At 38.2% G+C, this 17391-nt stretch overlaps 1 protein-coding gene across 2 annotated transcripts in view; it reads right to left on the reverse strand.

The window, feature by feature from the left end:
• CC2D2A (coiled-coil and C2 domain containing 2A) overlaps positions 1 to 17391 on the reverse strand; it is a 54283-nt gene that overhangs the window by 1424 nt on the left and 35468 nt on the right. Inside the window, exons 21-34 of one of the 2 annotated variants that reach the window (XM_054294960.1) lie at positions 16482 to 16649; positions 14943 to 15048; positions 13461 to 13570; positions 13245 to 13341; positions 11896 to 11994; positions 9182 to 9358; positions 8358 to 8378; positions 7066 to 7269; positions 6020 to 6109; positions 5126 to 5239; positions 3679 to 3813; positions 1838 to 1960; positions 1170 to 1228; positions 545 to 722 (exon numbers count right to left, since the gene is read on the reverse strand). In XM_054294960.1, the coding sequence (XP_054150935.1) occupies positions 545 to 722; positions 1170 to 1228; positions 1838 to 1960; positions 3679 to 3813; positions 5126 to 5239; positions 6020 to 6109; positions 7066 to 7269; positions 8358 to 8378; positions 9182 to 9358; positions 11896 to 11994; positions 13245 to 13341; positions 13461 to 13570; positions 14943 to 15048; positions 16482 to 16649 (1681 nt within the window). The remainder of the gene's footprint in view (positions 1 to 544; positions 723 to 1169; positions 1229 to 1837; positions 1961 to 3678; positions 3814 to 5125; positions 5240 to 6019; positions 6110 to 7065; positions 7270 to 8357; positions 8379 to 9181; positions 9359 to 11895; positions 11995 to 13244; positions 13342 to 13460; positions 13571 to 14942; positions 15049 to 16481; positions 16650 to 17391) is intronic. The other variant, XM_054294968.1, reaches the window with a different exon arrangement.

A 17391-nucleotide genomic window follows, 5' to 3' on the forward strand; every position in this document is an offset into this window, starting at 1 on the left:
GGAGGAATAATGCACAGGCACCCAGTGGCTGCAGTGAACACATCAGTCAATTTTCTTCTGTCTTTAGAGAATGAAGCAAAGACTAGAAAGCTGAAGAAAAGCATGTTGTGTGGGCTCCTGCACGTGTGAGTAGACTGTGTGTGGCACTGCTCAGCACCAGCAGCAGGTTCCTACTCTGCCCCTGAGAGCTGCTGCACCAGTCAGCCCCAGAGCAGCTGGTGCTGGGAGGCTGCACTGGTGTGGATGTCCTGGCAGTAGTGGCTGTTGTGCAGCAACACATGTTTCTGCTGAACATCAGAATATAAAGTTAATTGGGTGCATTGTTGTTTTATCTTCAACATTACAAATGAAATAAACCAGATCATCACTCCTTCACTCTATTAATATTATAATGGTTGTTCTTTGGTATAAAATCTCTTGTGAATTTTGGCAGTAGAAGAAATAACTAGCCTAGGACACTCTTCTGTACCACAGAAGGCGATACTAACACCTAGGGATTTAACTTCTTGCTTCTATGCACAAGACATTTATGTTCACAGTGTACCCTGTAATCTCCCAGCTGTTTTTGCAGCTCTGCCTGGTGGTCATCTTCTACATCTTTGCCTTGATTTTGTTCCAGCAGTGGCAGAAAGTTGCGCAGGGTGGAGGTGCAGTATCTGTTCCAGCGTGTTGGGCGCGTTGGTCTCCATTCCATAATCTTATCCTTTAGTATTTTTTCAATCCTGCAGTAAGATAGACTGATTATTACAGTTCTAGTATTGGACATCTGAACTGATCTCCCTTGGCAGGAAGTACAGATTCTGAGAACCACACATGACCTCAGTTAAACTACAAGTGCAGAAAAGCCAACACAGCTGTGTAGTAGTGAGTGCACTGTCAGTGTCTGCATGGAAAGCCATGGAATTACAACACCTTTTAGTTTACACCCTCTCCTCTCATCCCCCCACAGCATTTTGTTCTTTGTGAAATGGTGGAGCAATGACTGATTAGTTCTTTCTACCTGGCAATCTCTATTGAAGAAGAGAATTTTAAAAAGCCCTGAAACAATAGCTTCTGATTTTTTAGGCCATTCTCCTGGCACTGAAAGCAGGTTTTTAGGAGCTAGGCATGAATACCTAGGAATGCTCTGGTATTAGCACTGATGGCACTTGTTCTGGAGGTGGCCTTACCTGCTCTGCAGTTCCAGTGCAGCAGCCTTATCCGAATGCTCATAAGTTAGTTCTTCAGGCTAGTGATAAAAATATAAATATTAAAACCTGCAATCTCTTCTAAAACATGTAACAATGTAACTTCAGGAGTTTCTGCCTTGATAATGCTCAGAGAAGTTCACAATTATGCAAAAAGAATCTATTCTTTAACAGCGACATGATAAAAGTTTAACTATATATTTGTGTGTAATTCTGGGGTTTTTTTCCCCCAGTAAATTTCAACTGTTTACACCTTTCATAACTGTACAGAAATTTCTGGCTTTTTACTAGTGATATTCATACAGCTTGAAAAAAATGCCTTCTTAGCCATGAGACAAAAGTTGACTTTTTCTTTATAATACTGAGCTAGTACTTTAGATATGTTTGTTTAGAGATTTTTTCCATTTACTTCACTGTTGCCCTGAGATCTCAGACAGAGGGCAAAAACATTAAATCTGTATGAAGTCAACTTTTTTCAGTATTCCTGCTTTAATTTTTTAAAGGAGTAACTAGGAAATATTTTTAAAAACCAATGCTATTACATAAATGTACTTAACCAAAGAAGTCCAAAGAACTTAGTATGTGCTTCTTTATACCAAGTCTGTGATGTCTCAACCCCTCTTTCGGAGCTGGCAATAATCCATCAATACCTGAATGCTACGGAGACCTGGGAATGGCAAACTTCTTGAAAAGAAAGGCTTCCAAAGTTTTGGTTTGCTGATATCAAAAGATATCCTTCCTGGGGAATCATATTCTTGCATATTAAACCAAATCTGCAGGAAAGCAAATCTGGTTTAGCTTTCAGCACATAATCAACACCTATGGAACACATTCCACTTGCGAAGCAATAAAATCCTATATGATGTTAACCTCCTGTAGCAATTTTTTCTGCTGTTCTGAGCTGCATTTCCACCCCTCTGGACTGCTGCACAATTCCTTCTGAATTCTGATTAGATTCCTGCAAGAGCCCACCCCAGTGCTGCTGTGGCTGTGATGCCTGGTAGCTGCTGCACCCCTAGAGTTCTGCTTTTTTAAATGTACCTTGCAGAATACAAGCAGAGACTGCTGACACACAAGTCACAGCTTCTGTGCATATTTTGTCAGAAGTGGAACCCTTGCACTCCTCTTCTTTACAGACATTCATTTTGGCCTCTGTGCCTGGTCTGGAGCATGCAGGCACTGTGGGATTCTTGTTCTAACAGCCTTTAAATAACTATTTCTAAGGCTGCAAAATGTACCACCACTTACTATGTAAATGTGTGTGACCCTTTGTAATTGAGGTTCTGTGCAGAGCCTCCTAGGACAGCTGGTTCTGCCCCAGTTGGGTGTGAGCTGGTGTGGCCCTCCTGGCTGAGAATGGAATTAGGTGCCTTGAAAGATGGTGGTGTGTTCTGCAGCTCAAGTAAGTCCTTAGTTGCTTCTGCCAGCAATTAACAACTGAGTTACATTTTTCTTAACTGCAGGTTTAGCATTGCTTACAAAAACACCAAACCAAACAACTCTACCACTCCCCAAACTGCTTTCAGTGAAAGAAGTGACACTTTTAAAATAAATGTGCTTTAGAATATTAAATTTTAATCTAAAGTTAGGATCTGTGTTTAGAATAGAACATAGAAGATTAAATAACAAAACTCATAATGCATGGCATTCCAAAAAACTGAGGAGCAATCTTTTAAACTCAACTTCCAGTTTCCATTCAAATAAACACTAGGGTTCTTTTTTTAAGTTTGCCTTCTATTTTCTCACTTTCTACCTTGTTATCATGCCCCTGTTTGTGTCCCCAGAACGTGGGAGGTCTGGCTCCCAGCCAAGTCAGGGAATGCTGCTGGCAGGACACTTCCCAGGTTTCTGAGCCCCCCAGCACAGGCTCAGCTCCCAGCCTGTGGCTCCTCCTTCCCCTGCCCAGAGCTGCAAGCTCTGCAATCTCTCCTCTCTCACCCCACCACCTCTGAGAGTTTACAGCCACACAATAATCATACATTATGAACATGCACCAGTACTATTTGTCAGTTTTCAAATAAATGGGGGCACTTGATGCCAAGCAGAAAATCAGTGTTGTTTTTGTGCCCTGAGGTGCCAGCTCTGTGTTGTGCACCTTGAACCATTCAGGCTGTGTCTAATGTCACAAGGGCAACTCAAGTGACTCTTGATACTTTTTTCCTCATTTTTCAGTCACATTTCACCTGCAAACTATTATCTTTGAGGAATGACTACTCACCTAAGCAGCTGTAATCTTAGGCCACCCACTCTGGGAAACATGTAAGTAAAACTCAGTAATGAAAATGACATTAGCAGATCTCTGATCTACCTAAATGCTGATTAAAAAAATCTTTCTTATTTAAAGTAGCTGAAAAACCTACTTAAGATTTAATAATATTTCTGATAAATGACAGCCTAAACATGTTTACAATGATGAACAAATGATGCCAAAAAATAATCAAGTTATTAACTCTTTTGTGTATAGAAATGTGACAAGACTGGGCACACTTACATTATCACAGCTGATCAGACAGTACACATTTTGTAAGGGGCAGAAAGTATCATACTGCCCATAAAAACATCCAGTACTGGGGTTCCAAATTACATACTGACTTTGTTCCAAAGTTAATACATATGCAGTTGGACCCTAGGAAGGCAAAAAAAAAGTATGAGAAAGATGTTTGAAAACTGGCTACAAGTATGTTTTGTTTTCCTTGTAATACTAAATTTTTACTATTGAGTTTGATAGTGCTTTTTAGGGCAAACTGCTTGGAAGAATTGACAGGTTCATTACAGTTCAACACTTATGTCATGTGGGAGAGAAATGTCAGACATGCAGAGCTCCAAGCCAATTTTTACATATAGAATCTGAAAGCTCTTGTCTCAGCAACAACCAGATGTGAAATTCCACATACAAGAATGTTTACCAGATGCACTTCAGTATCAACACATCCTGCTTGGCTACTGCCCCAGCTCCCATCCATGGGCAACCTCTGAGCTGAAGGACTCCCATCCAGACAGCACACTCTGTGTCTCAGCCACCAGCCTCACTCTCAGGCATGTCAGGAATTTTCTTTATATTAAAGCTCTCTTTATATTCTCTATCAGGAATCCCTAAGCTGCTTTCCTGTGTTCTTGTCATCCCTTATGTTTTCCAGGTATCTTGAAATTCCTGGAGTAAATTCCCTCCTTACAAACTGCATTATTAGTGACTAGCATCTCCATCAGATCTTGAGGGGAAGGAATGTATCTGAGTACCTGCTCCTGTCACTGCAGGATCTCAGAATGTGCTTAAGAAAGGAGCTTAGATGGAAATTTGTACCAAAGAAACCTTTCATATGTATGTAGAAATTTGCATTATAAACAGTTAGCACCTTTTTAAAAAGAGCAGTAGTGGTTAGTTGGAAATCTGAGTACTTCCCTGAAAACAAAGGCATCTCCTAAGCAGTAAAACAAGCTCTGTTTCAGTTCTGGGCCAGTCTGAGCCCAGCTGCTGCCACAGTGGCTCCCAGCAGCCCAAGGCAGATGTGTGGGACCACTAAGGATCCCTGGCATGCCCCTAGGCCCCTCCTATCATCTCTGAACCTGTACCAAATCCCACACTAACTCAGACTCTGTGTATCCATGACTGAGATGCTGTCAAGGGACTGTCTCCATCAGATACACCATTTATACAAGCCAAACTCAAATCAAGGGTTACAGATGCTTGGTACTGTATTGTGATGACAACTACTACCAGTTTAAGCACGGAGGCTGAGGTCCAGGAAAAAAACCCAGACATATACTAAGATAAACTTTCAATTTTTTATTTACTTCTCTGAAAAGAATCTGTGCCTAGCACCAATCTTTAAATGATACCCTGGAAAAACATCCCAGCAAGAAACAATTGTCCATTGTTGGGGGCCAAAGACTTCACAAAGAGAAGGTAATACTTAGGCCAAATGAAAGAATGCTCTTACCTCAGGAATGGCATTTCCAATGATGAGCCAGGCTTTTTTCCCCATTCCAAGGAAATAATTACACAAGAGCACGGCGTGTTCCTCCTCATCTCCCGCCAGAAGATAAAGAAATTGCTAATTGAGATATTAAAAAAAAAAAAAAAGGTTTTTCTAGGCAGTTATCAACTTAGAATATTTGATAATGTTTCTTAACACATCTGAAGCAAGGAGTCCTCTCAGATCTTTGCAACCGATCCTTACTGTTTATTGGTCACTGCTTCAACACACAGGATGAAGAGTGAATGGTGTGAGAATACATGAGATCTGAGATCCTATCACAACAACCAGGGTCTTTGTCTTTTTTAGAAAGACCATTCTCCATAAAAGTTTTGAGATTATAAAAACTTCATCTATGATAAACAATGTCTGCTGTTATTCTCTAAATTACAGGATTTGTGTGACAGAATACTAAATATCTCATTGCTCACACTACATGCAATGTCTTTCCTGTAGTTCCTTGGAATGACAATGATCCATTTTAAGTCTAGTTGTAAAGTCTCCATCAGTCAGCATCCCTTCACTTGAGCATGTCTATGACATCATGGACTGGTTTGTAACTGAGAAAAAATGGGAGATGCTTTGAAGCCCTAACATATTCTTACTTATTGAAACCTATTAAAGATAAAACTTTTGGCTCAGATCAGAATAAGCAACTTCTTTCAAACTTTGGTCCTTATCCTTTAAAATAAATGGCTCAAATAAAAATATTCCTCACAATAACAGAATCACAGAATAATTTAGGTTTGGAGGGACCTCAAGAGCTAATCCAGTACAACCTCCCTCCAAAAACACAACCACTAGGACGTTCTATCACATTCAAGAGGACAAAGAACTTATTTTTAATGCATTGCTTACATCTGATGTGCTCCATAAATCACAAATTCCAGCAAATGACACACTATCTGGCAAAAAAGGAATCAAAGCAACATATCGAGCCACCAGTTCCTGCAAGAAAACAAACCAGAGCAGGTCACCTCTTTAATTCAAAATGCTCTAATGTGTGGAGAGTCTGGTTCAAGCATGGTTAAAAGAAAGAGACCATGAAGGTATACAGCTGAGGGAAAAGTAAAAAAGGTAGCTGCAAAGTAGCATTTCTCAGGCTTCATTCTATAAACAATTAGGCTCTCTCAAGCACCACTTTATAAACAATAAGATTCTCAGACAGTCTTCTCATAACAGGCAAAACACTCTGTCCTTGGGCTCTCCGGGAAAAGATAGCTCCCTGGGAACAGATATGGAGGTTTTGGGAGCTCTTCATATCACAGTGAGAACGCTGTCCTGTTTTCAATAAACAAATCATAGGTATTGTAAAACAAAAGGAGGGGTTAAAGTTTTCTCTGTTAACCTATCGTGAGCTTGGATTTTGCAATATGCATGAAGTTAATTAACACTGTTATATAAAGTGGCTGATTGATCAGTAAATCGGAGTTCGATGCATCAATCGGATGGTCGTCTCCCTTCACTTCAATACTAATGTTATACCAGATGTGAAGAATATTGCTGCTTCCACTTAGTGACAAAACACTGAGTAACCTCAGTACAGTAGCAGCTAGCTCACTGTAGAATTTGTATCAAAGACTGATATGATTTACTGCCATTGAGGTTTGACATAATTCTTTGTCTTTTAAAGGACAATACTCATTAATACACTTATTTTTTCCCCAGAGAAAACAAATATTATTTTTCAGTATCATTATAGTTGGACTTACTGTATTTAACACATAGTCATTCACAGTCGTTACTATTTTTATTTTGTATCTGTAGTTTTTCCTTTGCAAAAGGTGCAGCTCTACAGCAGAGACACAAAGCTGAGATTTGCTTATGTGCATGTGCACAGGCAAAGAAACAAACATGTGGCAATCTGTATCCCAGAGACTTCACCATCTTTTCTAAGTACTTACTGCTGCTGTTTGAGATCTATTTGGGACAGCATCAAGAAGCTCCTGTGGTGGATTCAGAGGTTTGATATATCTGGTAATAAAAACTGTTTTTCCATCAAGGTCAATTACAGTTGTTAGGCACTGGCGGCTTGGAAACTTTGATGTACATTCAGCTTCATATTTTTCTGCTGCCTGGAGCAGTTTCTCATCTTCTTGGGTATCAAACTTCAAAAGACAATATAATTTATACAAAACCAGTTTTATTTATAGTTTGGACTTCAGTCTTTACTATATTTAGCCATATTTCACTGTTTAGAGGACAATAAAAATATTGTTAAATTCTTTTCTAATAGCACTCTGAACTTGCCTTGTAGTGTAGTTTTGCTTACAGACATAAAAGGAAGATCAAGGCAATGGAAAATCAGGTAATTTGAACTTACTTATGAATGCCCATAATGGTCTATACATATAAGCTGGCTTTATTAAAGTACTGAAGAATGTAGTTAAAGTTAAACTGTAGCCATCAGTTAAAGTTATGGCCAAGTAACAGGGGGGCATGAGGATGTAACACCACATATTAAGCAAAAAATAAACAATTATAGTTAGGTACTAATCCTATGTGCTATTCCCACAGAACTCCATTAAAACCACAACTGACATTAAGCATAAAATCCCAATGATTTTTATATAAATAATACTGCAACAACACTGCTCAATGCCAAAATATTTGCAGAGAAGGTCAGACAAATCCTTATAATTCAAAGGTGTCCAGAATTTCCACATTTTTAAATGGGATTTTTCAGAAGCAAATGTAGGACTCAAAAGCACATATTCATTATATAACAATGACAATTATTTCATGATGATACCTAAGATGTCATCTTTTAAAGCTATTATGATTGGTCAAAATGATCTATTTAGAATTCCTTATATACTTCTAGTGGTGCTGAGAATTAAAGTTCATCCTTCGTTGTATTTTTGTTTAAAAAAAGCCACTTTTGTCATTTGTTACTCTTCTTAAAACTAACCTGAGGTGGAACAGCTGGGCATGCCCTGCAGCTAGAGCTCCAAGTTAGAAGAGAAGGCACACAGTGGTGATTCTTCTCAACCATAATTAAGAGCAGAAAGTGGAGCCTCTGGCATGTTGTAATGTAAATGTAGCAATTTACTGCAAATATTACTGGCAAATAAACAATTACTATGTCACAGTCAAGTAACACAAACTGCAAAGAGGTTGCTGAATGGCACAAACCCGAGCTAAATCTTAAACTGGGAACAACAGGAGTATCTCAACTAATTTATTAATGTTGTACCTTCTTAAGCATTTCATTCATCTAATAGAGGTTCAGGAAGGACAGCAGGAAAGAGAGGAAAAATAAGTAAAGAAACAAAAAAGGTATCATAAAATTAAACTAAAATTAAGCTTAGCATCCTAAAGCACTACACGAGCATTTCAAATTAACTGCAGGTCAGGAAGAGGAAGAAAGTATGGCAAATTATTTAGCTTTTTTTTTCCATAATATGCCAAACTCTTTCTATAATAGGTGTATGTGTTGCAGCTGGAGAGTTGCAGCAAAGAATTGTAATGACTACTGTTGTTAGTCTAAGGCACTTCTGGTTTACTAATGAAACTGAAAAAAACAGCAGCTGTTGTTCAGGAATTATCCTCAAGATCTCGAGGCATGCATGAAGCCATAAATAATAAATGCTCATTTGAACAGTATAAACACAGAAGCAAGAAAATACTCTTTGCACCTGCCAGCTCCTTTTTGTCCACTAAATCCTTTTGTTCACAAATACTCACACAAATGCTTTATTGTTTACACAGGAACATGGGAAAACTACAGGCTCACAGACAGGAATGCAAATTTGCTTTCTCTGAGGACTAAAATTAGATACCTGGGCAAAGTTATTTCTCATGCATTAAGTGCACACCTCACTTAAAGGTGCATCTAATTAAACTGAACTGAGATCTTTATTTCAAAAAATTTGAAATAAATCACTCCAAATTTGTATGAGTGTCCTTCTGTACTTGTTCATGTCCTTTGGTACACTAAGGAGAGCTATTAATATGCATCTCAAGAACTGCAGCACTGGAAACAAAGAGCAAGAGAATGACGAATTAGTGATTAGTTACCTTCTCTCTGACAGACTCCCCAGGGATGAGCTGTGGTTCAATGGTAATGAACAGAGTTATATATGAGCCCTCACTCAGATTTCTCACAGAATCAAAACCTCTCTCCATGCCCACGCTCTTTTCTTTGCTGTAGCCAAGGAGGACTGGAGGAATATTGACCTTAAATGTACCATCAATCTACAACAGATACAGAGAAATACTTCTCATTAAAAGCAAAAAAGCCAAAGTTCCCTCTCACATGAATTTGCTACTTGTGTCTGCATATTTTCTTCTTTTGGTTATTAAAGTTACAAAATGATAAAATGAGAGAATATGACATTTATGTTGATTAACTGTGGGGAAAACACAAGGTATCTCACTGTTAAATGTATTAATCACAACTTGATTTCAGCCTCTCTTGCATATTATGAACACTAATATTTAATTGAATGGAAATTATACACACTAGTTCACAGAGAAAGAAAGAGTGCTGGCCTTTCACTACTTTTATTTCAAACAGCAAACTCTACATGGCTCTGTTTATCTGGAAAAATGAAAAAATGGCAAAATACAGGTTGGATGACTATTCTTCTCAAGGCAGCAGCAGACCAACATGCCTTTGCCTATGAGTGCTGTGGGAAGGATGCTCCAGCATTCAGATGGACCCTCTTCCCTGCACAACCTACTGATGCTTCTTGGGTGGAACTGGAACTGGACCATTTATTTATTCTGTATGGAAGTGCTCTGCCAGCCCCACCAGCCCTTGCAGCTCCCCCTGCTAGCACAAACAGAGAATAAGGACTTTCTGAAGGGCTGCCTGAGACAAGAGATGGCAGGCCCACACTTGCTTGGGCAGGTTTCAATAGTGGAAGTAGCCAGCTTTAAAAGAAAAGCAAAATCAGTAAGCTCCTGATTTGGACACAATTGAGGTGACTGCCCCCAGAAAGGGTATCTTTAGTGGATGAGGGAAATGAACAGATGACTCACTGGCATGGCTCATCAAACACTTCAGAACAAAATTAAGTTCTGATGAGGAAAAAACTAAACACATCATTCAAAATTTCTGCTCCACTGTATTAGAACAGGATGATGAAATGCTTCATTTGCTACTGAAATTTAGCTGCTAGATGCACCTTGATATAAGCACTGTGCTGATCAGGCTTTTTCAAATTCCACATGAAATCCTATTCAAATTCAAAGAATTTCTACTGCTGGGAAAATCTGTACAAGCACTCACACTCTGCTTAGGCAATCACAAACTCCAACACCTCCTCAAAGAGACTCAGGAGTGTATCTGACAGGAATTCTGGAGCTACTCTGGTTCTACAGCAGAAAGACCAAGAAGCTGAGGAACAGAGGTTGACATGAGTATGGGAAATCCTTAAAGATGGATTGTGGATGGTGGCAGCATTGGTAAGCAGTCTGTTAAAATGTCAAATCTTCCCATTAGGTCTCTCTGTGAGCAGACACACTTCTCAGGTGGATTTCATTCATTCAACATGGAACAATTCCCTAAAAATGAGCACTGAGTCGTGTTGTTTCCTGTTTGCTGACCTACAGCAACGGTGATCACATTATGTGACATTTTCTGCACAGGATGGTCAAAGACTCATGAAAAGAAAGTCAGATCTTACTACTTACATCTTCTTTAAAATCAGTGAAAGCTTCATGGTACAGGGAAAAGAGAAAAATTAACTGATTAATCTCCCAAGCTGAAGAGCACATATTACTAATGATCTAGCAGAAACAAGTGGACTAAGCCTGGTTAGACACACACTGTCCGAGATTTCTCAGCAATGAAAAGTGCTTTCATGCTTTCCTGAATCCCATGACAATCACATTCTGTTATGGTCTGCAGACAGCCCAGTAAAACCACTTTGATCATCAAGCACTGCACTCAAATCAAGTGAGACTCCTACAGACTTCCCCTCCACCCAAAGCATCTGGGAGGCTCAGAGTATGCCTTGAAGTCCTTAAGGTTCTGAAAAGTGCCCCTTAGGGCCACAGAATAGCAAATGAATGCGTCATTAGGAATGCAGCTGATGTCTCAGTTTCTTACTTCATGAAGATTCTGACTTGTGTGATCAGATGACGATCTACACCATGCAGAAGCCCTGCAGCTGTGTTACAATGTGATAGGACTATCAATGGAAAGAAGTAGCTTCCTTAAACTAAGTCCAGGATGAGTAGCTGGACAATAAAATATTTCCTCTGAAGAAGAGCGTGTTTTACTACTACTCCCATGACTAACTGTGGCTATTTCTTGGAGAAAGCTTCTCTTGAAAAGTTCTAGAAATGGAAGAAAGAAGGGATTGGGAGAGGCAAAGATCAAAATCTTGTGATTCGTGGAAAGTGTGAAAAAAAGTTCAAATTTCCTCTCGTATCTGGGTGATTCTATTCCTAGTTCATCTATCCAGGCTGTGCAATACCACAGCCCTCAAAAGCCACTGAGAAAACTACCTAAAAAAAATCTGTGCTTTTAATGTTGCTACTGAAGGAAGTCAGGCTGCATTGTCACTGTTGAGTGTATTTTATCTCTTTTTCCTTCAAAATCTTGAACTTACTGGCAAATACTGAGCAAATATGTCAAAAAATCCCAGTGGTTTCAAAGACATCTTCAAACAATTCCATAAAAATAAACTAACAATTACAAAGAATATCATTAAATCTGACATTCCATTTCCAGCCCTTTTCCATTCTCAGTTCTGTACTTTACTTTAAATAAAATCACTTACCCTTGCTTGAAAATATATGGTAGTAAATGGAATCTTAACACATCCCAGCCAGTGTCTCTCAATACGAGTGTGGATTCCACTTCCTCTCTCGTGATCATCCTATTAAAAAGTTGCCCAACATAACACTTTGTAAGACATCTTCATTTCCTTAAATTGAATCAACAACTGAATCCAGGCATTAATAAAAAAATCTGTATTAATTTTCTGTAAGTATCAGCTCCATTACTTGTGCAGCAGTAATTATTCTGCACAATTTCAAGCACATCTGAAAACTTGTAAGAACATCACAGTCCATGACAAAACATGCTTGCACTTTAGGGTTTAAGTCCTGTATAACCAGTGATGGAGAACTTAAAGCTCTGACAAGGAGTCCACAACACTCTTCTCAGACAAAGTAAGTGAAGCTCTGGTCTTCTAACGAAATATTTCATTAATATTTAGAAAAGCTTTTTGGAGTTAAAATTGTAGGAAAATCTAAGTAAACCCCGTGGAAATGGAAAAACTGTTTTCAGGTGTACTGCCTATCAGATTTCCAAATCTTTCATGATCAGCCTAGAATTATTTTTAAAAAACCTCTGGCATGACATCCAAGTTTCAAGTGTGTAGCTTTCTTCCTTCTGCTTCATCAAGTATCATTTCAGTTTTGAGGACAGAATTCTGTTCCCAGTGAAGTGTGTGCATTATTTATTTCTGTGCTATGTTTTCAAGAATGTTGAGTGCTGCTATTTTTGTGCCTGCTGAATTGACTAGGAAAGCTTTCACTGGATTCAACAGGGGAAGGAGTTATGCCATCACTGAGAGCTTACAAAAATTTCTTGTTACTAGTACTTGCAATTCTTGTCTCATTCAAAAAATTTAATGCAAACAACCAGTAGATGGTTTGGGCTTTTTTTTATAATTTCACCAAAGAGCTTGTAAAACAAGATGAGACAAAGCACAACAAGATAGTTAGCAAAAAATACAAGAACTGGGATCACTCATCTGGAATGAAGTAAAAAGCTTTGATTAAGGTGAAGAACAGAAGTCAGATTCTGTTGTTGATGCCTCTCAATTTTAGGATCTTCAACTTAATTAACAATCAGTAAAACATATTACACACATGTGATGTGTTCAACTCTAGCAGCATTTTATGTGGTACAAGCTGAATTTGTACAAAGGTTAACACTGCAAAGATTGCTCCCTCTGAAAACCTTGCAGTATTGTCTAGATATAAAATCATAAGCAATGACAAAATAGAGAAAAGAGAGGCACAGGATGGGGAAATTATTACATGGAAAAGTTTTGTTCTGACAACTTCAAAACGCTCACTATGTTCTCTAGTGTACAATGTCCTTCAATTATGAACTCACCTCTACAGCATCATGAAGCACTTCATCAAAAACATTAATGAAGACTTCATCTTTTACTGACTGCAAACTGTGGGTGCTGTAGTCACCATTAGGAGCTCTGAAGAGGTTAAATAAATCAAAAAAGTGATTTGAACAATACAGGAAAATGAGGATAAATATGCATGCTCAAATTAAACTATTATTGTGCAGAAACAATTTGGTTTCATTTTGCCATACCTGAATGGAAGCTCAAGTTCCTCATTCCAGCAGGGGCTTGGACCTTCTGCTGTTGTTGTCCTGCAGACTGTTCGCTGAAAAGAAACTTCTACAAAAGGACGGACCAAAACCTATAAATAGATATCAAAACAAAGGAAACAGACCTCTGGAAATTCATCAGAGCACATTAAATTACACATTTCAAGCATTTAGAAAAACATATGTTGTGGCAATCAGGCTGGTTCTGCTCAGATATAAATTTAATACACCTTAAATATTGCACTTCATGGGTTTCTAAGCATTTATGTAGAATTCATAAATTCAAATTCGTATTCTTTTAAGAATATTTTATACACTAGCATTTCCAAAAATTTATGTGTATTGAAAACCCTTGATGTATTTATATACACTGTCAAAACCACATTTTCTCCTGAGAGTGGAAAAGGTACAGGCTATCTAATCAAGGAAAGCAACTGAATCAGAACATGCGATCCAGACAACAGTGGAAAAAAGTGCAGTTGTATCCTCTTATCTGTAATCCAAGAAGCCTACAGCTACAATCCCAGCTGTCCCTGAAACTGGCTCCTGTGACAGATAAGCAACCTCATCTAGACAAAACAAACCCCTAATGTGATTAAAAATGCCTTATTTAACATTCAAATGCATATGGCAGAAGCTTTTCTACATTTCAAAAAGCTGTAATTTTGAAGGAAAATCACGAGGAAAACAGTAAAAACCCTGAAGGTCTTTCATCTTCATTCAGAAGGATGCTGAAATTAGTTTTAAATAGCAAGAAATTGAAATTTCAGTGTCAGCCCTAAGAATGGCTGTGCTGGTTTAGACTAGGAGTGTACTGGACCCAAAGTACAGCCTGTGAAAACAGCCAGCAGCCAACACACACTGAAAAGTAAGAACTGAGCAGGCATAGATGGTATTTTCTCCTATTACTCTTCCAGACTTCAAACATTTTCAGATGAAAGACTTTCCTAAGTCTGTAATGATTTTTCTATTAAGTAACTCCCAATGGATCACTCTTCACATACTTGTCCAATACCCACTTCAGCACAAAGCAACCTCTTTCATCCACAAGACATGCAAGCAACTTCTCTGGGCATAGGCCAACTGCTGAATGCAGAATCACAACTTTCTTTTGAACCTAACTCCTACCACCTTCATTTGCCCATCACTCACATTTGTGCTTACAGTGCCAGGAAATAATCAATCCTTATCCAGTGTCTATGATTCAGGATTTTGTGACTTTCTACCATATTCCTCCTCCTCTACTTGCAGTTATGGGTGCTCTGGCTCAAAGTCCCACCATTTTTCACTGGGCACGAGCCATTCTGTATATTCTTCTCTGAACCTTTTGCAGCTTTACTCTCCTTTTGGAGATAAAGGAGTGGGCAAGGAAACCTTGCCAATAAAGTATCTTTCTGAGAGTGAATGCTAGTGTCTGTGGAAAATGCTCACAGCTTCCCAGAAGATGTCAGTTTTGTACCATACCTGGCTGAATGCCCAGTCTGGGCTGTTGGGTGGGCTCTGAGCTGATGGAGAGGCTGCAAACATCTCGTTAAAGGACCTTGAAGATTTTGATGGCTGTTGAAGTTTGCTACAAGAGGAAACAGACAACAACAACTAGGGAAGACAGAGAATTCATAACAAAATGTGAATCCCTCACATTGTCTATTAGCCATACAGAATTCTGGAAATACTGATGGTTTTGGTTACAATTTTAACCTTGGGAAGATATTTATTAGATCAAATAACACAAATAAAATGCCAGAAAGGGGTATTGAATGTGTATTTCTAACAAGCCTCAGTGCAAGAGTACTTTGTGCCTGGAGGCTCTCTCTTCTGAAGGGTTTATTAACTGCAGACTTTTTTGTTGCCTACCCCACACAATCTCTTTGAGCTACAAGCTTTTAAGTTCAAGTACTTGAATCCCTGCAGAATTCACGAGCAGTGTAGATCTCATGGTATTCATGCAAGGCCTCTATGGCAAAAAATAATTTATATGAATATTACAGATTTGTGTGTGAAGTAAAAGACAATATATGTTATATATGTTAAACATTTGTTTTTACAGCACTTGCACGTAACTTTTTTTTTTGTGGTAAGACCACATTATAGACCATAAAAGAGTAACTATTCACATATAAACAGATCAAAATAAGATGTCATATAATGCAAAAGATTGGATGGGGTTTTAATTATTTTTGTAATTCTGGTAAAGAATTGAATTTTCCATCTTCTTTTTCCTGTCAATGAATTGCTTTTCTCAGTATCAATTTATTTACAGAGTGCAGCAGAACCTCTAATACAGTAAGAGAAAGAACAGCTGATAATGTTCAATTCTGTAACTGGCCAGCTTGGAAATACCTCTGAGTTAAATGCAAGGTGTATTAATTTTGGGGGGGAGAGAGTGAACACTACATTAATACACTGCTTCTGGAGCTGAAGCAGACTGTTCAGGGTCTCTACACGACACACAACCATGTAGTGCAGGCATTGTCTTAATGTGCCTGAGTGTAAAGGTCACCTTTAGAATTAGAGCCACATTAGGCTCAGTCTATTAACTTAAATGGTTCATCAAGGAGAAGATCAACATGCTGCACTCAGGAGACAAATATAGTACCTCACAGTGAAGAAATGAGTTTTTTAATATTTGGTTTTGGTATTTAATTAAGATGTTATGAATTAAAATTTCCCTGAGTATCATCAAGAGGCTTCCTTAAGGGATAATTCATCTGGCATTACCAGAGTTACAATGCTGTCAAAGCTGTAACTGATCTTTCTGACAGTTTCTGGTAAAACATGTCTTGAATTTCACAGCTACTAAAAAATTATTGTATTAATCTACAAACTTACAAAGTATCAGTCCTTTATCATCATTTGTAAAAAGAGAAATGTATATATGTATGTTTTTATCATGAGAATCAAAACAAACACATGGCTGAATTGTAACATCTGTTGCTTCATCTGTCTTCAAAACAGTAGAAGCCAGAAAATGAATCTGTACAGGAAAGAAGCTTTTAAACATACCTCATCACTGGTTTTCTCACTGGAATATCATAGGCTCTGATGATGTTCACTAACAGTTTTATGTCTCCATCTGATAAATTCTGTGCTGTGACCTTCTTCCTCTCTTTTCTTCTTGGCCTTAATGGTCGTTTTGGCTCTGCCAGTTTAAAGAGGCCGAGTCCCAAAATGCTAATAATCATAAATCAGGTATTAGTCAGATTTGCATAGAATCCAGCATTCCAGTGTTACCATGACACACATGAAAATTATGCACTAACATGAAAAGGAAATATTTGCTCCTGCTAGTGCCAAACAAAACTCCCTGAAATGTCAAAATGTTGCAATTGTTTAACGCTGCACTAATCCAGTTCTGTCTTATATTTCAGGAATTACAACTTTATTGTGCAAAAAAGATTGGTTGTTTGGTTTTTTCCCCCAAAACTATGCTAGGTGCAAAAAAGACAATTACACAGCTTCAAGACAGATCTAAACTACAGTGCTATAAACCAGGGATCTAGCAGATGAGGTAAGCACTGTACAGAAGAGGCAAAGCATCTCTCTACACAGCTATGTACACTGAATAACAGGCTACAGGGAGGAAGCAGAATCAATACACCACAACATACCCTGGACCCTCAGAACTTATAACCCAGGCAAAGCAGAACCAAAGGAAAAAAGAAAAACAGGAAAAAAATAAAATGAAGATGTGTGCTTCATGTATGCAGATGTATGTAATATTTACATCACTGCTATCAACTGCAGACATTCAAAAGACACATTTAAAAACTGATAACTAATGGTATTTCTTCCTTAAATAAAGGCCCCACAGTAATTACTGTTAGAATAACACAAAATCATGAGTTACTGAAATATCCCAGTAATTGAATGTTAAACAAGCCACAGTGTATTTTAAATTCAGTAACCATAAATC

This window comes from Melozone crissalis, unplaced genomic scaffold, assembly GCF_028551555.1.
Source record: "Melozone crissalis strain CALT ecotype California unplaced genomic scaffold, PUWL_Pcris_2 ptg000006l_1, whole genome shotgun sequence".
Lineage (NCBI taxonomy): Eukaryota > Metazoa > Chordata > Aves > Passeriformes > Passerellidae > Melozone > Melozone crissalis.